This window comes from Daphnia pulex, chromosome 11, assembly GCF_021134715.1.
Source record: "Daphnia pulex isolate KAP4 chromosome 11, ASM2113471v1".
Taxonomy (NCBI): domain Eukaryota; kingdom Metazoa; phylum Arthropoda; class Branchiopoda; order Diplostraca; family Daphniidae; genus Daphnia; species Daphnia pulex.
In genome coordinates, this window is record NC_060027.1 from 2,640,357 (window position 1) to 2,658,199 (window position 17,843).

The window sequence follows — 17,843 nt, forward strand, 5'->3', positions numbered from 1 at the left end:
TAGCCGGAGGAATATATGAAGCGGTTGAGGATGACCAGCGGGAAGGAAGGAAGGAAGGAAGGAAAAAGATTAACATGCAGAAGACGCTTGGAATGACAGCAGCAGCGAAGGGAATAAAGAAAAAGAAAAAAAAAAAGAAAAAGTGATGAAGCGACATGGTGGAGTCTTCCATCTCATTTGGCCAACGCAGTTCTCTGATGCCCCGGACTGTCTCTCACTCACTCGAGTCTCTGTGGAAATTTTCCGTTGCGCACATTGTGGACGTGGTCGAGTGTTCCACATTTTTTAAACGACGACTCGCCCTGCAAGCGAAAGTGGACAACTTTTCTCTCTCTTTTCTCTCTCTTCCAGCAACTCGAAATAGTTAGTCTTTGTCCGGAAAGAGTGAGGAGCAAAGAGTACAAGAGGCGCTCGACGATATGAGACGGCCAGCTGGTCGTTTGGAGACTATAAAGAGGACCACTCTTTCGCCATCAAGCCCTTTTTTTCCTTTTCTTATTTTTCATTCCGCAATGTCCAGGACTTGAGGTGAAAAATGGGTCGTGATAACGGATGAATGACGTTGGGTGCCATCACGGAGAAAATAGAGGCGAAGCAAAAGTGTTGGACCTGCTGAATCATGGATCCAATGATTTTCCCTATCATGGAGAGATCCTATCTACAGACCCCAGCCGACATTTCTATTACGTAGTGGACCCGACGGGGGAAAAACGATTGAACCGGGAGTCGTAATTTTTCGATTTTTTTTTTTTCCCCTGTGCACAGGTTATTTGTTGTTATGCAACAGCCTTGCCTATGCATGAGATAGCTCTGTTGCTGGCTCCTGGTTCGTCTTTTGTGGTGGGAATTTTGACAGTTGAGCAGTAGAAATGTCATTTTCGTTTCCTTGTGTTTTTAGAACTCCAGCGCTTGTCTACCAAGTTGGTTATGAACCGCCAAGACAAAGCTCAAGGGTCGCGTGTACTTTGTGTAGCAGTCAGTATAAACTCGGTCGACTATATATAGTCACATTGTTTCAGTTAATAGACTCTGAAAGGGACAAACCGCATCGACTCCCGCTCGCTTACATATTCCGCTCTCCCTTTCAATCTGATAATTATTCAAACGTCCGGAGAAAACAGACGACGGGCAAATGGATTCCATGAAAAAATGAGCAACCAGTTTGCCAGCTTCTTCTTCTATATGCGATGGCAAAGAAAGGAAATAAAAGATGACATGAATGAAACGCATAAAGTCTCGTCTGCTGGTAAAATGTGGTATTGAAGAATTCAATCAGTTTGATATTTATGTAAGTGCGCCATTTCGCGTACGACAAAAAGGGAGGAAGGAAACCGAGTCGGATCACGGCGACTGATGTTGCATAGACGGGCGGGGCTGGGCGGGGTTATACAATATAGCGCGGATGGTAGACGACACATCTCATTTCTTTCGTCTTTCGCTCCTCTCTCTCTCCACCGATGTATTCTTTTTTCTTTCTCTTTTGTCCGAAGCTTTCATCTCCCCCAGAGACAGTTCTCGTGAACTGCCAATCCCAAAGATATATATATCTATGCTCTCTCCGGTATGACTTATCCTATTAGGTAAGAGACTCACGTTTTTTCCTCCCTCCGCGTTGATTTCCCGAGTAAAAGCGTCATCAACTCTAGACCTCTAGACTATACTCTACGTATAGGTCTATATTTGATGCAAGTGCAATAGATCCTATTGGGGTTTATATGTACGAGACTCTAATATGATGTGCGCTATCTGTCTTTGCGAGTTGCGCGAGCTATTCGACGTTATTGCGTATAGTAATACAGCAGGGGGGGAAAAGTAATTTTTGAAGGTTTTAATCTTTTATTTTTTCGGAGAAGTCATTTTGATTTGAGCTTTTTTCTATGGCGTTATTGCGACAGATGATTTGTGATTTCGGGTTTTTTTTGTTGTTGTTTTTCCTTTTCTATTTCGTCCTTTTTATCTCGATAGATTCGGCTGTCGCGGCTTGTTTCTCTGCGTGTCACTCGACTAGACACGAACAACTGCAATCGTCCTGACTCGATCCGTAATCGAGTGGATATTACAGGCCCCTATATTTCCATCATTTCCGAGTTGACTCTTACTTTCAGTGCTCTATTCTATCGCCTCTAGACTCCCACACATAGACCTCAATTGATCTTGGTTCATACATCACAATTCTCAAGCAAAAATTTCAGATGAAACAGAAACTGTGTGAACTGGTTGTTATTCTCTCAATTCACGTACGTAATAACGCGAAACATTGCGGGATGAGGGGGGGGGGCAAAAAAAAAGAAAAAATAGGCCAGTGTGTCAGTCTTTCCTCATCCGTTGGGTATATAACTCGGTATTATATATACTGCAGCAGCAGAGACTCTATAGTCCTATAGATTTACGTCGGGGATTTACGGCAGTCGGGAGGAGAAGGATTGATATGAGACGCCACCAGACTCTTTCTCTCTCTCTCTCTCTCTCTGCGTGTTTGTATACATGCACCATAGCTATGGGCGTCGAGGGAAAATCTGCCGAGAGCCGAGAGAAAGGCCAGAAAATCATCGTCTTGGCGTGTTGCAAACGAGAAAATGAAGATAGCATCTCACGCTTTGGCTCTCAAGTCGAACCAGCCCAATCAATAACCAAGCTTGCGTGTGTATTATTATTATTATTACAACGTCTGCGAGTCAGAGCGCAGAGTTATTCCATCATCGTGTGCTGTTGCTGGCACTCTCCGACTTTTCACTCTCTCTATAAATGTGTGTTGTGCATCTTTTGAATTGGATTGAAATTGATGGGGATAAAGAACCCATCGGACCGTCGATAAGGGGGGAGGGACGTCGGGATTTTTCTCTGATGCAAAAATTCGTGCCGTGACGTCAATCGGCGATGATCGGCTTCTCTTTTTTTGTGTGTGCGTTACCCTGCGGTGAGATTCATGTGGTGTTTATGCAGCGGAGCACTTTGCCAGAGCACACGGCTAACTGCTTTCGATATTTATTATCATGGAAATTTTTTTTGTATGGAACTACTACAAGACTTTAACCAACAAGAAAAGAAAAGCTGCACATCACAACTAATTCTGCTCAAAATAAGAGCCTGGTTGTTCTTGTTTGTTTTCCCGATTGATTATTTATTACTGTTCACTAACGCCTCATTTCTCTGACGTCGTATCAGTCTTCTGCGCTCGAATAATTTCCCGTCGCATTCACAAGGATCTCGTTATTATGTGCGTTGCTGTTGTGCTGTGCATCAGTCTATTATTATATCGTAGACACTGTGTGTGTGTGTATGCAAATGTCAGCCGGTGGCTCCGGTTGTAATCAGCTGATTTGTTGTGTTACATTCGTCTTACATATCAAAACCGATAAGTCACTCGCCTATTTTGCATTTCGCTTGACGGGGGTTTTCTTTTTCTTTTTTCTTCTTACTCCTTTCGCTTGTTGCGTTGTTATTAGTCGAATGTGAGCTGCTCGCTACTCTTTCCCATCGCGAGTTTTGCGTATTATTTATTTGAAATGATGGGCCCATCAATACGAGACGAAGCTCGTAAGAAGAAGGCGACCGGAAATGTCGAAGCCGATTATTGCATTTTTCAGGAACAAGGAACTATTGATTTTTCAAGACGTTTAATGTCACCTTTCACCTTTTTTGTTTCTCTTGGAAGCTCAAGTGGAGACGTTAAATAGCCAATGAGTTTTTATTTGGAAAGGATTCATTCAAAAAAATGTTTAAATGGCTGTCATTTACGTAACGTTTTATTTTTGAGAATTTCGCGATATTTTTAAGTTTAGCAAAGAAAAAAAAAATTCTATCCAATCAATTTTCTACACCTTAAAAGCAATTTCATTTTTGTGCCATAAATAATCTACTGCTGTTCACTTACTCATTTGATACGCTGCAGCTCATCGTGATTAGAAGGGTCATTTCGTATTAATGAATCAAAAACGGTCCTCTGGTTTTACAAGACCGTCCAAAAGGTGAAACTACTTTCCAGGATTTCGGGAACTTAATCCATAATTATTAATGGCCTCTTATTGTTACGCTTTTAAGGTCCGGGGCTGGCTGCTAGTTCGTTCGCTTGTTTAAAAGATGAGAGTGTAGAGAGCCCCGTATAGCCACAATTGATTTGTCACATTGGATAGAAGAGCATTCTACGACTCGTCTATTTTTCATCTTCTCTTGTGTTTTCAGAAAACTGGCTGCCGAGTATATTCTTTTGTCGCCCTGTTGCATTGTCTCGCATTTATTTTTAACGACACTGTCCTGGGCGGCGCTTTTCCCTTGTCCCAGTCTATTACTTCACAAAAAGTTTGAGAAACTTACAAAACGAGAATCCATCTTTTAAACATTTCCAGAGATCTGAGTGGCAGCGACACAATGCGCGCCAAGTTTAAAAAAAAAAAAAATAATCTCTCCCAAACGCCACCGAAAACATCTCACGTCTAGTGAAAAGAAAGAAAACAAAACAAACTTTCACACACACACACACACACTAAAAGAAATGCGCAACAAAGCCTTTTTTTTTCTTACCTTTCTCTCTACTATTAAGAGATGAAGCTTGTGTGTACGGCCCCAAAAGTTTTGTCGTTTGACAATTCGAAATGTTTCAAAATGCTCGGCACCCACTTGCACTTTTTTCTTCTTCTGCTTTGAAATCAAAAAGGAAAAACTTTTATTTCAACTCAAATAATAACTGCGTGGGCCTGCAGGCATCGATTCACGTCAGTGTAGTCGTCGGACGTTTATTTTGGGAGGCTGGAAAGCTTTCAGGTGTTCACCCGTGAAAGCGGGGAAACGAAATTGACATGGTGATCCGTTTCAATGAAAATGCGGAACTGCACAGCAGAATAGGCGTAGTACTTTCTTTTATTTTAGCTCATTTAGATTCAATAACACACGATTTCAGTTTGCTAATTTAATCCGACTGTTATTATGTTTTCATAAAAAGAGTCCGATCGAATACCCGGCGTTGAGTATAGGATCTGGCACTGTTTACGGTAGTCTTTTCGAAGTAGGGCATGATTTGTCGCCTACATTTTATTCCTGCACAGCGCGCAAATGTCGTGGTGTGTTAACACAAGGGAAGACCACCACCACCACCAGCACCGTTGGGAGTAAACGAAAGAAGAAGAAGAAGAGTCGGTCACATGCAGCCGGGAGTGCGCAACTTGTAACTGGGTCGAGATCGCTGACTGAAATGCACAGACATTGCCGACATGGCCAAGTTCAATGGAACCGTGGCGACGGCAGAGAGAGAGAGTGTGTCGTGCAGCTGTAAGGCAAGAAGAGCGAAATAGGTGCGGGCCTGCGCAGTTATTTCAACCGGGCACCAAAAAAGGGAAAAGAAAGATAAAAGATGGAAATATTAAAAAAGGAAGAAAACAACCAAAGTTATTTTTGCACAACTGATGTGTGTGTTCTTATGCATATCGACATTTAAGCAGTTTTTTTTGTTATTGTTGAATGTCGAAGCTGGCGGATGTGTGCCGGATCGATACGCTCGAAAATGACGTCGTCTGTAGCGTCGGCTGTGTCGCTGCGCTGGGCACTTATTTTTTGGATTTCTCCGATTCCGGCTCGTTTGCAATCGACGACGGATGAGGAGTAGCAGACTTGAATGTTGGGTGACATTAGAATCGCTTCAGGCGACAGGCAAAGCGGAAGACGCGGCGGAGGGGGAAACAAGACATATATCCGTTCGTTGCGGGTCTCGCAAAACTCTCTTTGATCGGCTTCACTTATTTTGTCCGTTTTACTCGATGCGACGGGTCGTTTGATCCGCCGGCGGGCTTGTACACACGCACAAGATTGGTGTCTTTTGTACTTGTTATATATCCCCCAATTTCTAGATTTATTTTCTTATATTTTCTCGGCGAGTTTGACATAGTCGTCGAGCAGCCGTGTGTCGGTCGGCTGATTCGAATCGTTTCGGGTAATCATTCCATCGGTAGATTCCGCGAATGGCGAATGAGCTCATCGCTTCGGCCTCACGGCTCTTGACTAGATGCTGATGCCCAGCATCGCGGCCAATCTCTGTGAAGTTTGAACTTCAAAGAAGCTGACTGTATACATTTGCGAAACGATCGTGTCAGGGGCGTTGATTTGAATTTGCCCGTCGTGAGATGAACAAGGGCCGTCCAATGGAGGGGAGAAAAAAAAGAGAGCCGGGCCGGGCCGTCTCTCTTCTGCGAACTCGGCTGTCTTCATTTGTAGCTGATATGTATACGGCCGCAGCGGACCAAAGCGGAGATGAAATTCGATCTTTTGCTGCTCACTCGGCAACTTGAACTTGAGATATATCACGGCCCGGAATACCGTCCGGAAATGACGCACCATCATTCCGGATGGACCTTAGTATTGTTTGAATAACAGCAGCTCATGCAAACGTGTGTCGCTCGGATTTTCCTCATTAGTTCACACCCGCGCGCTGATGGCAGCCGCCCGGCTAAAATATTGATTCTTTTCCGCACACATCCGTCGAGTCCAAATGACGCCATAGAATATGCCAATTTGAACGAGACTTGTGATTTCCTTGCGTCATTGGATGTGTACACATCATTCGGCTTTTAATGTAATTGCCATCAAATCCAAGTGTTATTTTCCGTCCATCGAGGTGATCCGGAAAACTTCCGGCGGTCTTGGTCACGTCTATTCCATTGGGTATTATTGATGAGCTCTGCGAGGGAAGATGACACCAGTCACGGAAGATGGATAGCTGTGGCGGTACTTTGAGATTTATTATTATTATTTGTTAGAAAGAAAAACATAAAATTCTTTTGCGACACTGTTTAAAAACAATCCTCTTGTATAAATGTATTTCTGAATCTCTAAACGAGTTGTTGGTTCATTATTCCATCATTTTGTAAAATGGCGCCGTTTTCCACTCGTGACCGGCTTATGAAATTCGTGATCTGTCGAGGAGTTTCTCGTCTCTGTTATGTCTGGGCCGGAGGATTGAAAGAGATGGAGAGGGGGGGGGGCACCGAGTCCATGTGCGCCGTAAGAGGGGAGATTAAAAGTCCATTTAGATCCTTTGATATTTTGAACAACCTCTCCTATTTTGCCCAGCGTCACTTAGACTCACAGCTGCCGGCCCAGGGAGACGCCGCTTTTTTTTCCATCCAACCGATTGCCGTTTTGAGCAATTGCGCTCTGCTCTTTTTCGTCCGTCCAAACTGTTTCTTTCTCGCTGTCGGATTGATCGCCTTACCCATTGCATCAGATTGCCTTTGATCTTTTTTTTTACGTAAGTTTGACCGAATTTTTGGTGATGTTGGCCGAGTAGTTTTGCCGCTTTTAGATTTTCATTTCTAATTTGATTCGATCCCTAACGCACGGACAATTTCTCTCAATTAGTTTGATAGGCTTCCCGTGTTTTTCACGTAGGGGAAACCGACTTTCATTGATGGATGTGCATGTCCGCTGCGGATGAAATACCTCATCAACCATCATTTTTTCTGTTTCTCGGCCGCCTATTGTAAACGTTTTCTATGCCCACTAAATCTAGAACGTCATAGCGGGTGTAGGCTAGAACCCCTCAAACTTACGTAGGTCGTCCATATCCTGTACACGTGTTCACCATAGAATCATTTGCTTTAATTGAGACTCCCCCCACGACGGTAGATGGAGAAAGTCTAGTTGGTAGACGTGAGACCGCGGCCATGTTGAAATACCCGCCAACGTAATAGCCGCCAGTGTTCACAAATGCCTACAGGAGGAAGGATGCTGGCTAGAATAAACACATACACAGTATAATACAAGAGAGAGGGGGGAAATCTGCATATCTAACGTCGAGATCAAAACCTGGCGGTTTGCGTACAAACTCACAAAGAGAAGGAGAATCTGCTATATGCACACACTCCTATTTCTCGGTATAGAGAGAGAGAGGGATGGGGATTAATTTTCAATGAAGCAGAGAGCCTAGAGGCATCTACTAGGTCGATCCTATTCTGGCTTATAAGACATTTAGAGAGCGTTAGCATGTATGGATACGGGATCGGGGCGGCGGCTGCACAGGTTGAAATCTACACACAGCACCCCCCACAAAAGCAGCCCAACTTTTGTGGTTTGCCTCTGTGCCCTGATGTGTATATACTTGTGGCGCATAATGAGACACAGCGGAGGCTCTTAACCAAAATCTACCGAGAGGTTTATTCCTGCTCTCGTCTGTCCTAAAGCTTTTTAAAAAATGCGGGTTCTACTAGTACTATATTTTCAATGGATTTTCACTCTCTCGGGCGTGTGCTGCTGTATTCAAATCATAATAGGCATTTACCTATTCATATCCAGTAAATATGATAGAAGAGTAGAGCCCAGTATAGACCCTGTAACATGTTATAGTAGCTAGGATTTTTATTAAGACTCTCCAACTGAGCTGTTGATTTTATTTTTTGGATCGATTCCAGAAATTCATTTCAAAACGAAGAATCAAGCAAATGAGATGATGGCCATGCCCCCGGCGGCGGTGGTGGTGGTCGACTGGTGGCACTTTCATCCGCCAATGGATCGTAAATTGCACCAGTTTCCCCAGCAGCAGCCGTATATAGTACATAGAAAGATCCGACCGGTATCATCTCTTCCGCCGACAGCTCGTAATGACGTTGGCAGCTATCCAGAGCTGTTCTTTAAGACGCGCATTCAAACCTTTCTCCCGCCCGTCGAATGTATTTTACACATTGGAAGAGAGGAAAGCGATAAGCGGATAGCGCAGGGAATCCTATTTCGCATTTCGTTATATTTTCTTCAACCACATCAGCAAACCTTCCTTGCTGCTGCTGCTGCTATACTGCGTCCGGGGATTTTTCATTCCCGGCAACTTTCTTTTCTGTCTCGAATAAAAACCAAAACCCACCCCATCACGTTTCCATATTTATAGAGCTGCTGCACGATACATTGGAGGCGGAATGAATGCGACGCGCGGGCTTCTGGTGAAATCATTTGACAAATCAAAAGCACAGGACTATATACCGGAAAACACCATAGACGCAGCATCGTGACCGAGAGTGTTCTGCTGAAATCGATTACATCTTTTTTAACCTCGCTCCCATCTTTTCTTGACATTTTTGCAAAAGAAAGGGGTTGCTAGGCAATCGATTTGATACTCGTAAATTTGTGATGGATAGTTTGTTGCTGCTTAATAGGCCAGGCATTGTTAGGCTCTCTATCGCTGTTTGATATTTTTTAGTAGCCGTCAGTAGACTTTTGGGAGAGAAAGGTGAGTAAAATAATACTGGTTGTCCGGCAACAATCGCTTTCATGTCGTCTAAATTACCGTAGTCCAAGAAACTTGTTGCCAGCCCGTGTGAATTTCTAGCTAACTTATTACAGTGTGTAGGTCTGTAATCTATTTAACTTCAACATGGAATACTGAGAACTTAAAGTCAATATCCTGCGCTAATATATTTTGATGCATCTGATTAACGCATTAACACATATAGTGACTGAGCGTGTGATTACTTACTACCTACCCCCCCCCCCCCCCGGATGACATTGTTGTGCAGGATCCGCCAAAAGGTTGGCGGAGTATATATTTATGGAACGGAGGGAATGGATTACCGATGCTGTTTGTGACAGGAACTGACAGCACTTATTTTTCACTAATACTGCTGCAGCTGGCTACGACACGCTGGCGGAATTGCGATCCATCGCGCGGATTCATCGGCCGACTCCGTTGTCAGCCGGAATTGCAATATCCCGACAAATCACACGTGTTCTTTTGATTAAAACTTTTTCGCCGTTTCTTTTGGCAACCTGAAACATTGGCCAGCGGCAAAGTTCTCACTGATATTTCACCATCTAGTCCCCTCCGCTTTTATCCTTTTGTCTTATTTACTTCTGTCTCACTTCGTGTGGGCATTATATTCCAGCGAGGACCAAATGGAAGTTCAAAGGGAAGAGATCAACTCTTTTGAAGCGCTTTCTCTTCCAAGTGGTCGTCATGACGACGATAAGTCCGAAATATTTGATATGTCATGGAGTTGGGACTTCGCGGATGTGATGCCATGGACAACTCGTTGTGAATCTTCTCGGAGATTTAAAGAGGTGCTCCAAACGGGCCCTCATCTCGTCTGACTGGACGAGTATCGCTGACTTTGTGACCTGTGCCCACTAAATACAAGAATAGACTTCGTATTACCTTACTGAAGTACATACACGTCAGAAAAATTAACAAAGAACAGCCGCACAAAAATAACTGTCCCTTGTCAAAGAAAATAATTTTCCTTGTAATGACTAACTCTAGTTGTACACTCAGGGGAGAATTGTCTTTGCCGATGGAGACTGGACCCAAGTAACAGAGGTAGTGAAAAGAAAACAACACAGTACGGTGTACAGTAATTTAATATTGTTTTTATTTGAGTTAATTTTCATCGAGGAAAGAATTTGTACACATACGGGCACGATGAAACAATTATTTATCCTTAAAATGACGGCTGGTGTAACCGTAACCAAACGAACAAGTAAAAATTGTAGAAAAGCAGAAAGAGAAGGGATTATCGGTCCTGAAGAGGCATCTGAAGTAGAAGAAAATTAAGCCCAAAGATGAGTACATTCAGTGGGATGGAAGATCTCAGCGCAGACTGCCTCTGAACCGCCGCTGGTCGATCACCTGAGGACACACCAAACAAAACAAACGAAGCCAAGGATTAGATTCTCCAGCCAATTTTAAATTATATCGGTACAATATCATTAAGACATTTTTGCGTTCTTTCCATGTTCGTCGCTGGTAACAATAATTCTGATGGCATTGAAACAGGGAAAGAGTGAACGGCAGCCGACCAAATAATTCAAGACTATTTCGATTAGATGCAGGTGAATTCTCAACTTTTATTGCGCTGCTGAATGAACGCGTTTCCCCTTTCTTGTGTGACGTCAAGTATAAAGTAGTAGCCTTGATTTTGCACGAAGAAGGGAGCGAACCAACTTTTCCCATCTCGTCACTTTGACTTAACGTGGAAGCATCCCGCCACTACATTGACGTTCACCCTGGCCCTCGAGAAATAGCGATGAAAGTGAGAATGATTAGAAAATGACATGATACGCCCTAATGCAGGTTTCCTATATGGCCATTATGGTTTCATCTGATGAAAGGTATCCACCGAAAATGACATAAGATGCTTACAGAAATACCCAAGGTCTTTGCAGAATAAAGTAGAAAATCGGGTCGTGTTGAGCGCAAGATTGTCGGGCGTCTATTTTCGTGACATCTTTTTTTCTTCTTCTAGGGGATGCCATAACCACTGGCATTTGGAGCTTCGTATACGATGGGCAGTTACGAGTATTAATACGCAAGTACGGCATTCAATCGATCCAACACGGACTGGACGCCAGTCGTGGACATTGCCGAGTTGAAGGTTCAATGTCTCGTCTGGGGGACGTTCCGTCGACGCCAACGACATGGAAAAAACTCGAAAAACTTTTTCATAAACTGCAACCCAATTTCATCGACCATCAAAGCTGAAGAAAGGCTGAAATAGCGATGAATAAAGAGGGGGCAGTTTGGGAATTGACATCAACACGCCAGATATTCGGCTGGAGAAATGCCAAACTTGCGGCACGCAAAAAAGCAATTGAAAAAAGGGCCAAAGCGCAACGAAGATATGACAAGAAAAAACTCAAAAGGATTGAAAGGCCAACAGTTATTCCTGCCTACTACTTGAAAATGGAATTCCCCACTCTATTTTAAAATTGAGAGGCGGGAGTTTGGTACCGCGAAAAGATGCTGAAAACGAAATGCGAATAGAATTTGAAAAGGAAAACGACACGGAAATGAGAAGAGATTCCCTTGTCTGTTTGTAACGGAGACGGCCCCTGATCGATCAATCGACTTGCCATAGACAACGATTGAGCCGAAAAATTAAAAATGAGTTTTGTTTTATACATTCAAGTTTTATTTGCGCAGAATGGAATTGCAAACTGAAGGGAAAGTAACTGTCAACACAAAAATTACTCGCGTACTTTTATCTCTCGAGTCTTGAAAGTCAATTTAGTTCTATTCTCTTTTCCTCCATTTGGCCGTCGAGTGCTGCCCAAGTTATTCAACTCCTTCCTTTTGACAAACACTTTCCTTCGTCCCGTCTTCCTTGAATGAGAGACTCGATCGAAAACTTGTCGTTTCTGTTTGCGATTGTCAAGAGTTTGCTGGCCCGTTTTCAGTTGCGCAAGTAAATGGAAATGCAATCCGATTTGGAAACAGTGGGGAGGATTGAACCGCGTAATTGCTTTTCATTCACAATGGCGATCAATCAAAAACGGTTATACATGTTGTATGTTATACACCTGGATGTTATTTAAAAGAGCTGCTGTTGGCGTCACGACATCCATAATTACATCGGCACAAAAGACGGCGACGACCAGATGGCGTGAGGACGGAGACGGCCCTTTCCAGGTATCTGGCAACTTTTCCTTCTTAACCGGCACACGAGTAAGTGGCCATGCAGAATATTTTGTGCAGCAGACAACTTTATATGTTATAGAATTTATTTGCTTAATCGGCGTTGTTATTTGTAAGAGACAAGGAAAGATGGCAGTGGATTCCAGCGAGAAGTCGCCCTAGTCTTTTTTCCAGCAGAGAGAATGTTCAACTGTTATTTGCACCCGTTTTCCACCTCCGTGAATGAATAAAAAAGGTAAGACAAACGCCAAGTAAACTAAGAAACACGTAACCCAATGGCCAATGGATTTCAGTTTACTTCGAATTCTAAATCTATTCAAGAAAATTGCCATTGCATGAATTTGACAGGCTCCTACTTTCCATATAATAGTTTTTTGTAGCCTGGAAATGTTTTGTTGGGAATTGATAGCCATCAGTTAGGAATAAGCACGAAACAATTCCATCAGCAATTTTTGTTTGTCCCCGTCAATTTCAGATGCCAACGGAAATGGTAGACGCACTAGAATTCGATTTGATTTGTTCAACTCAAAGTCCTTGCAACAACGTAAGGAATCAAATGGACATGGAACGGGTTCTATACATTGATCGATAGTTTTTATTCACCTTGTGAAACGAAGACGTTGACTGATGCGGATTTTCCTCTCCACGGTGCACAGGTATAGTTGCCGGAATCGGCTGGATCTGCTCGCTGGATCACCAAACGGCTCGTCCACGCCATCCAGTCGCTTTTGCCGGCGATGGATTCAGCAACATCTTCCAGGTAAATGGACACCAACCCCAAACCGGCCGACGATTTGCCGCCGTGAATCAGCGGCCGGCCGTTGTGAAACCAAACGAACGGCGCTCTGCCACCCACCACCTGCTGAAATGGAATCGACTCTTATAATTAGGGGGGGGGGGGGTTGAAATTGGGTGAATTATTTACGACGGACGTACCGCGGGTAACGACAACTGGTGAAGTGCCGTCTGTTCCCGGTTGGTCTCGTTGCTGTTGTTAATATGGAAATTGTTGGCTTCTGGGTAGAGTTTGCAATGCAGTTGGATGTTGCTCTCGGCTTCGACGTGGTGTTCGCTGCCCTCGACGACCGACGCTACCGGCGCCCAGACTAAAAGTTCGACAAAGTGCGAAACTTGTCCCTGTCCGCCCGCTATCTGCGTCGGACGTCGATAGGAAAAATAATAATTCAAATTCCGTCAATATAATTCACATTTCCTGTGACATTTTGTAATAATTCTAGAGTGTTTTGGCATTTGTTCCTTTTGTTTGATTACGAGGGGTTTCGTTCAGCGTGAATGAGTTATTGGTGGGATCGTCACGTTTTCATACACGGCCGAATCGTCACGCAATCTGAACGCCAGTCAACGGCTCTCAGATTCGTACACAAATGCACTTCCTTTTCTCCTTTTCTTTTCTCGCCTCTTTTTCAACATCCAGCAGAATGGCGTGTCTCTCCATTCAGTTGCTCTTTCATTTATACATGTACGCATATACTCACTCTCCTATGCATTCACTAGAAGAAAAAAAACACGAACTGAATCATGGATGGACGGCGTCGAACGGAGAGCCAGGAATTGCTGGACCAGCATCGACTTGACGGGACGATTCATTAGAGCGTGAAAAAAATAAAAGGAAAACCCGGTTGGCAAGGAAAGGAAGTAAAAACAAATAAACGAGGTGTGACGTCATGTCAGATTTTTTGTCTCTGATGGTCATGGATGACTGCTGGATTGTCAACAAGATCACGTTTCTACCAACACCCGTATCATCGAGATCTCAGTCGTATTTTCCCTTTTATTGATTCACGTTTTCTTTATTTACCTGACATTCATAGGTGCCGGAATCGTAGAGTTGCGGCGATTTGAGCATCAGAATCCAGTCGGGTGAGCCGGGCCGGTTGAGGACGCTGAAACGGCTGTCGGCCGTGTAGATGTGACTGCCGGACGACATGATGTGCCAATCTCTCCGCCGAATCCACGAAACCTGTCGCAAAAGTGACAACCAAATGGGGAAATTAGAATTCATTATTAGCCGCGTTTTATTCCATCAATCACTAATCAAATGTGTCGCTTTTGGACTCCTGAAAAGGGCAATGTGTCGGTGGCAATCCTAAACAGGACAACCAAAGCCGAGCATAAAGTCCAGGCACAAAATGTCATCAGATTGTATCGCCATTAAAATTGAACATTGTGAATGCGCGTTGGGATTCTGTGTCGCCTTTTGACTGGCGACAAAGTTTTGTCAAACTCACGCGAAATTTCACCTCATCTTCCGTTAACATTGGGAACCCACAATAGACACATATATGGAGGGTTATAGGTTATTCAGCACGACGAGGATGACAGTCGTAATGCACCGGGAACATTTCCATAACAGACGACCGGTTGTTTTCTGGAACGAAAATGCAGTCGGGGAAACTGATGGCCTTTGCAAATTAACCAGTCGCCGCAAATCAACAAAGTGGTTCGGTTCGAACTAAGTAACAAGTAACACCCATCCAACTCCTCTTCTTTTTGGTTAAACATTTAATCTCAGTGAAATTTTGAACTCAATTTTGTTGTTTTGGCAAAGCTTTTTAATTTTAGCTTTAAGATTATTTGGCTGTGGATTATTGCCGGCATCGTTCCATTCACATTGTCCTCGTTTTCGCCAAAGTTTTCTAAGTGCGTCGCATTTAATTTCTCCGATACAGCTATAGTGGACTTTGATATTCGATTATCTTTCCGGAATCCTTAAACTGTCAGCTGCACTTTCGGTGGACCCTCTTCCTTTCCTCTTGATAATTATTAATGATCCGCCCACAACGTCTCAAGATTTTCAAGTTGCAAGTGAACAAGGGAGGCGAGAGACTTGAGACAAGCAGCTAAGAAGGAACTAAGAAAAAGGATCGTTAAATTGTCAACTTGGAAACCGATTGGAGTTGCTCAGAAAAGGTGTAACAAAAAGAAAACAAGATTTGATACGAAACGACTGCTGATTTGAAGTCAAACAAACCTGCAAGGTTTCAACCGTCACGTAGGAAAATCTAACCTTCTTGTCCATCAACGGCGTTGTCAAGGAAGATATACAGTGTACACCAATAACCAGATCCAAACAACGAAATCGGATATCGAGAAACAAGCAAAACACATCCGAGTCTTTTGAGAGCCTAGGAAACAGGAAGACGCCGAAAGGGAAAACTTGTGTCGTTGACGTCAACAACATGTTCCCCGTGATTGTAAAACAAGTAAAAAGATGCTGAACATGCAAATGTTGTTTCCAACGTTGTCGTGACAGTGTCATTTTGTTCTTCTTTTTTTTTCTCCTCTCATCTGTTAATTAATGCAACAAAGTTTCAATAACAGACGACGATTTTTTTAAAATATTCTCTCTAGTCCATATTATCTGTTAAGAAATTGTACTAAATAAAACGGTTAACTTTTATGGAATTATTTATTTTTGTTGGGTCTGGGACTCTGGGTATGAAAAAAAAAAACGAAAAAAAGCACAAAAGGGATGGAAAGCAAAACAAATTGCAAGAAAAATGGAAATCCTTTTGTTGGGTCTTGATCTGAATTCAGACCCAACAAGAGGGATGGAGATAAAAATCGATTGCGAGAAAATTGTTGATTTTGAATACTTTGATTCATTTGATTGCCGTCACTCTCGAGTCTCGAGACTTATTCATCTCCAACAAAACTAATAGAGGGGAATTCGTAACAGTAAGGAAGTGTCAAAGCGTGCGGAGTCGTATAATATTTAATCTTAAACGAATAAAAATTTATTAGTACCCGCTTTTATTGTTTTTTTGTGGTCTGGATTTTTTTTTGGGGGGGTATCGATTTTTAATAAATTGTAATCGATATCTTAAATATTGCAAATTGGAAGATTAGTGTCGTCTGCAGTCGTTCTCGTTTCAATCACAAGTTTCGTAAAGAAGATCAAGACACTTAGATATCAAAGAAAACGGAACCTTTGGGCATCACTTTTTTGGGCATGGATGCACGAAAATAAAATTGCAAATGTGGTCATCGTCATGCCAACTTTGGTGTCGCAGCCATGGTGTAGGACCGCAGCTTTCCATGTGCTCCATGCTTTTCATGCTGTTTGGCAGGTAAAAACTCTGAAAAGAAATGGGGTGACTATGGGAGTTTAAATAGAAAATCCTCAACTTGTTCCAAGTTTGTGAATTGTTACTTGACTAGCATTATTTATCCCCTTGTCGATGCATAGCAGTTTGTTTGCTTTGTATGTAACCTTTTCCTCTGTGCAGATTTCAGGCTTGAGCCAGCCATCGTAACAGCAAAGTTTTGCTTGTGCTGGACCTTCAGTCATATTATTTGACTGATGATCTCCTGTCATTAGCAACAATCCAGTATCATCGCTGAGGAAATAATTTTCGTCACTATTATTAAACTGCATTTAACCTGCCAGATTTTTTGATGATCCTGTTGTGTTCAGATGACCTTCAATTCTCTTGTTTAGTAACAATTATTTTCAACTTTTCCTTGCTTTTTATTGTTTCAAATTTTTCGTAACTCATATTGTTGAAATTTTCTATTTAGATTAACAGCATCCCGTTTAATTGGAGAAATTTCCAGTGTCGACCGAGTTAAGGATCTCTTCAATCCCCCTTTTTGTGAACGCCCATGTGAATGTGGGTGTATTCACGAGGACTTCCTTTTACCCTTCCCTCTTGGTGGATTCAACTTTTCAGAGGACCGAGCACTTTTGGATGCCTGGCCGTATTTCTCAGGCTTAAAGGTAGGGCAAATTCATCTCTGTTCTTCCTTTTTGACAATGTGGTGGCGAGGCGACTATTAGAAATTGTCATGTAGTACGGAGTACGATTATTCCTGGGTCATGCAGTTGGCTGAAACTGTTTTATCACGCTGGGTTTTTGTTTTTCTCAGTCAGGGTTCATTAAACAGCTCACGCGTCATCAGGCGGTCAGGCCTGTTTTTATCTCACAACTTTGACTGTGGGTAAACAATCAAATTCAGACATATTTGAACTTGAAAAGCAAAGTGCAACTTTGTGACACAATTTTTTTCTACCAAGAGGGTCTTGCCGCCACATCGGCAGTTCTTGGTTTAGTGCCAAGTTCTTTAACAGCCAAATGACCTCATTTTGAATTTACCAAATTTTCAACGTGTTGCTTTTTGAAGAAATGGAACTGTAAAACACGCCTACGTTTGTTTGGAAATTTCTGAGAAAAACAAGAGTGATTTGTGACGCTTCTTGGTTTCCGACACTTCCGACTTTGCAGTGACGCCAACTGACCAGAAAAGGTAAAAGGACAAAAGTGGTGACGCATTGCCATCTTTTATTATTATTTTTGTGAGCATCTTGACACAATAGACGCGTCACGCTTTCATTTCCCGTAGAGTGTGTGAGCAAATACGAGAAAGAAAAAGATGTTGGCTCTAGGCTTTAGGCTATCTTTAGAATCGTTTTAGTGGTTGCGGGACTTTTGACGACAAC

At 42.8% G+C, this 17,843-nt stretch overlaps 2 protein-coding genes and 1 long non-coding RNA gene across 8 annotated transcripts in view; 1 reads left to right on the forward strand and 2 right to left on the reverse strand.

The window, feature by feature from the left end:
* LOC124208022 overlaps nucleotides 1-17,843 on the reverse strand; it is a 56,999-nt gene that overhangs the window by 21,473 nt on the left and 17,683 nt on the right. The window lies entirely within an intron of this gene.
* On the reverse strand, nucleotides 10,319-16,239 carry LOC124208024. 2 transcript variants are annotated; one of them, XM_046605714.1, is made up of 5 exons: nucleotides 15,411-15,651; nucleotides 14,202-14,363; nucleotides 13,319-13,534; nucleotides 12,986-13,244; nucleotides 10,319-10,597 (listed from the first exon to the last, which is right to left on the reverse strand). In XM_046605714.1, exons 1-5 carry the CDS (start codon nucleotides 15,582-15,584, stop codon nucleotides 10,482-10,484), a joined length of 927 nt encoding a protein of 308 aa, XP_046461670.1. In that variant the 5' UTR covers nucleotides 15,585-15,651; the 3' UTR covers nucleotides 10,319-10,481. The 2 variants fall into 2 exon arrangements, with proteins under 2 accessions (XP_046461670.1, XP_046461671.1); XM_046605715.1 differs by having other exon boundaries at nucleotides 12,986-13,241; nucleotides 14,202-16,239.
* On the forward strand, nucleotides 10,527-13,772 carry LOC124208032. Of its 3 annotated transcripts, none has more exons than XR_006880227.1 (5): nucleotides 10,527-10,666; nucleotides 10,745-11,123; nucleotides 11,214-12,412; nucleotides 12,500-12,617; nucleotides 13,039-13,772. It is a non-coding gene; the product is annotated as an uncharacterized LOC124208032 (long non-coding RNA). The 3 variants fall into 3 exon arrangements; XR_006880229.1 differs by having other exon boundaries at nucleotides 11,214-12,376; XR_006880228.1 differs by having other exon boundaries at nucleotides 10,745-11,079.